Source organism: Nanorana parkeri, unplaced genomic scaffold, assembly GCF_000935625.1.
Source record: "Nanorana parkeri isolate BGI_ZX_2015 unplaced genomic scaffold, ASM93562v1 scaffold1738, whole genome shotgun sequence".
Classification (NCBI taxonomy): Eukaryota; Metazoa; Chordata; class Amphibia; order Anura; family Dicroglossidae; genus Nanorana; species Nanorana parkeri.
The window spans coordinates 4000-7495 of NW_017308006.1; the positions used below are offsets into that span (position 1 = coordinate 4000).

General features: G+C 44.5%; 1 protein-coding gene across 1 annotated transcript in view; it reads right to left on the minus strand.

Annotated features, from left to right (window-relative positions):
- The window catches only part of AICDA (activation induced cytidine deaminase), a 4808-nt gene extending 1342 nt beyond the window's left edge, over positions 1-3466 (minus strand). The window contains exons 1-3 of the mRNA XM_018571348.1: positions 3450-3466; positions 312-707; positions 211-221 (exon numbers count right to left, since the gene is read on the minus strand). Of these exons, the coding sequence (XP_018426850.1) occupies positions 211-221; positions 312-707; positions 3450-3457 (415 nt within the window). The 5' untranslated portion in view covers positions 3458-3466. The remainder of the gene's footprint in view (positions 1-210; positions 222-311; positions 708-3449) is intronic.
- Positions 3467-3496: the final 30 nt, after the last annotated feature.

Below are 3496 nucleotides of genomic sequence, written 5' to 3' on the forward strand. Positions count from 1 at the left end.
GAAGCCAGCTTCTTGCTCCCTCGTCACCTCATGACGAGGGAGCATGGAGCCGACTTCCCAGCCAATCAGGAAGCCGGGCGCCGCTTCATTACACGACGCCCGGCTTCCTGATGGGCCAGAAAGCCGTCTCCATGCTTCCTCGTCACATAGTGACGAGAAGCATGGGGGCAGCTTTCCTGCTAATCGGGAAACCGTGAGGCGAGTCTTTACATGCCACCTGGCTTCCTTAATGGGACATCCGGTACTCGGTATTCGGTATCGGTGAGTACCGTAAAAAAAAATATCGGTACTCGATACCGGTATCGGTAAACACCCCGGCCCTCTGCAGCTTCCGCAGCCCTTCCGGCTCCGCCGTGTGCTCCTCGCAGAAGTAGAGCCTCGCTGAGAAGATGCGCAGGCTCAGGTTGGGGTGGTTGACGAGGAAGTCGGCGGTGCGCTGGGAGCAGTCGCGGCACGGGCTCCACGAACTGAACCAGGTTACCCTGAACATCCTGTTGGGGTCGTGGCCCAGCCAGATCGCCAGGTAGCGCAGGAAGAGGATCTCTGCGTGGCAGCCGCTCCGGTTCCGCAGGTAGCCGAAGTCCATGGAGGTGGAGACGGAGCTGTAACGCCGTTTGACTATGTAGCACAGGTAGGTCTCATGGCGGCCTCGCGCCCAGCGCATGTTCTTATAATGGTACAGGAACTTATTACGCTTCAGGAGGAGGCTGGAGGGAAACAAGGGAAGGGTTCTGTTACCTGGAAGTCACGTTCATTTCAAAGCTGGTGTAACAAGCCCCGCCCCTGTAGCAAAGCCACACCCATCTGCCATCCTTATCAAATGAGTACAACCCTTGGGGACTTTATGGAGCTGGCTTTGTGCACAGGGGACAGACAAGCAGGAAGAAAAAGGCACCTTCACCAATCTCTTACCACAATTGTCTAAAAGGAAACTCTGACAGTTTCTTGCAGCATGTCCCCAGTCTCTGACAGTTCCTTGCAGCATGTCCCCAGTCTCTGACTGTTTCTTGCAGCATGTCCATAGTCTCTGACAGTTTCTTGCAGCATGTCCCTAGTCTCTGACAGTTTCTTGCAGCATGTCCCTAGTCTCTGACAGTTTCTCTCTGCATGTTCCCAGTCTCTGACAGTTTCCTGCAGCATGCTCTTAGTTTCTGACAGTTCCTTGCAGCATGTCCCTAGCCTCTGACAGTTCCTTGCAGCATGTCCCTAGTCTCTGACTGTTTTTTGCAGCATGTCCCTAGTCTCTGACAGTTCCTTGCAGCATGTCCCTAGTCTCTGACTGTTTTTTGCAGCATGTCCCTAGTCTCTGACTGTTTCTTGCAGCATGTCCCTAGTCTCTGACTGTTTCTTGCACCATGTCCCTAGTCTCTGACTGTTTCTTGCAGCATGTCCCTAGTCTCTGACTGTTTCTTGCACCATGTCCCTAGTCTCTGACTGTTTCTTGCAGCATGTCCCCAGTCTCTGAGCTATAGCTCATTGTGCCCCGCCGCTGTGTCTGGTGAGTTTACTTGAGGGGGTCTGCACTGGGGAGATGGAGAAGTCTGTACTGGAGGGGTGGGGGTGAATCTGTACTGGGGAGGAGGTCTGTAGCATGGGTAATCTCTTTTCGAGGGAGGAGGTCTGTGGGGGTGGATCTGTACTGGGCAGGAGGTCTGCAGCATGGGTAATCTATATTGGGGGGAGGAGGTCTGTACTTGGGGTTTTTTTTTTTTGGAGGGGGGGGATCTGTACAATCTCATGTTTAATTTACTAATTTGTATTGAGATTGTAGTCCATCCCGGCAGTGAGCTTGGAGCAGTGACTACTTTACAACACACACAGGGACCATGGGGAACACAACTAGTCACCCTCCATAAGGAAGGACGGTGTCAGCACCAATTCAGAGATTCAAATCTTACTGTTTACAGACCTGAATCTACCTGATCAGTCCGGAGATCTTCAATAACAGACAGTTTGTGTTTACTTAAAAATACAGATGATATCATAACAAAAGCAAAAAGACAAAATATCAGATTTATATTTATAAACATAAAAGAAAAAAAACACATACAATCCGTTCTAGTTTCTCTGCAATAAAAGGACGAATATCACTCACAAAATGCACAGACATCATCCTTCATATTCAAGAACATTTCAAAAGAACAAAATGATTCTAATGCATTACAAATCTGATGTAAGATATACAACTGAGGCAAGTTTCAAGTGTACATTGAAAAAAAGAATCCTTCAGCATGAATGAGCCGCGTTTGTAGAATCCTGCGGTATGTAAATGAGAAGGTTTCATGTGTTTGAGTGCAAAGTGCAGGAGAGATCTCTAATTCCCTATCTATCTATCTATCTATCTATCTATCTATCTATCTATCTATCTGTCTGTCTACATGTCTGTCTGTCTAAATGTCTATCTGTCTGTCTGTCTGTCTGTCTGTCTGTCTATCTGTCTGTCTATCTGTCTATCTTTCGTTCTCCTTTTTCCTTTTATTGAGAATGTAACATATAATAAATCATTAGTAAAAACAAGAAAATTAAAAACTCTACAACCCCACTCATTGTATTTGTTGTCATTTTAGTCTTTCTTTCTTTCTTCTATCTATCTATCTATCTATCTATCTATCTATCTATCTATCTGTCTGTCTGTCTGTCTGTCTGTCTGTCTGTCTGTCTGTCTATCTATTTATTGCATCTTACGTTTTTTACGTGGATGGTAAGATACAATCATTAGTTATTAAGCACAGGAAACTGAGAAACATTTCTTTCTTTCTTTCTTTCTTTCTTTCTTTCTTTCTCTTTCTTTCTTTCTTTCTTTCTTTCTTTCTTTCTTTCTTTCTTTCTTTCTTTCTTTCTTTCTTTCTTCCTCTCTTTCTCTTATAATCCTCCAGTAATGTATTGAATAAACCCCCAATTGATACATTCTGTTGCTCAAACATACATAATCAGCGGTAAAATGATCACTTCTGCCTCACTCACTCACTTTCTTTCTCTCTCTCCCTCAGACATTTGCATAGCAGATTTCAAATTTTAAACTTTAAACAACAATGGAGAAATCAACTTATAAACGAATAACTACCAAAAAATCAATCTCTGACAGCAGAGCTCAGACCTTCCACCGGCAGATATCACAGCCCTCTCACACGCTGAATCATGGGAATAAATCATTATGATTTTTCTTTATAGTCGAAGAAAATGAAATCATTTTGTGACTCAATGAAAGAAAATTCTACATAACAGATGATGGAAAAAAAAAGAACAACCTGCAAAGATAAGAAGCGCTTGCACTTATTCACTGAACTGTAAATGTTTATCGGTTTGAGTCAGCAATGAAATGACTGTTCAGGAGCCATTAATACAGAATCTACCATGAGCTCTATTTTGGGGGGGATTCTGGTGATTTTGGTTGAATAAGAGCAAGAGAATGAGTCAGACAGAAGGGCAGACGCAAGGTAGGTCCTCACCTGTCCATTGAGCCGGCTTCTCGTTGTGATTTTGAGTCAAAACTTCG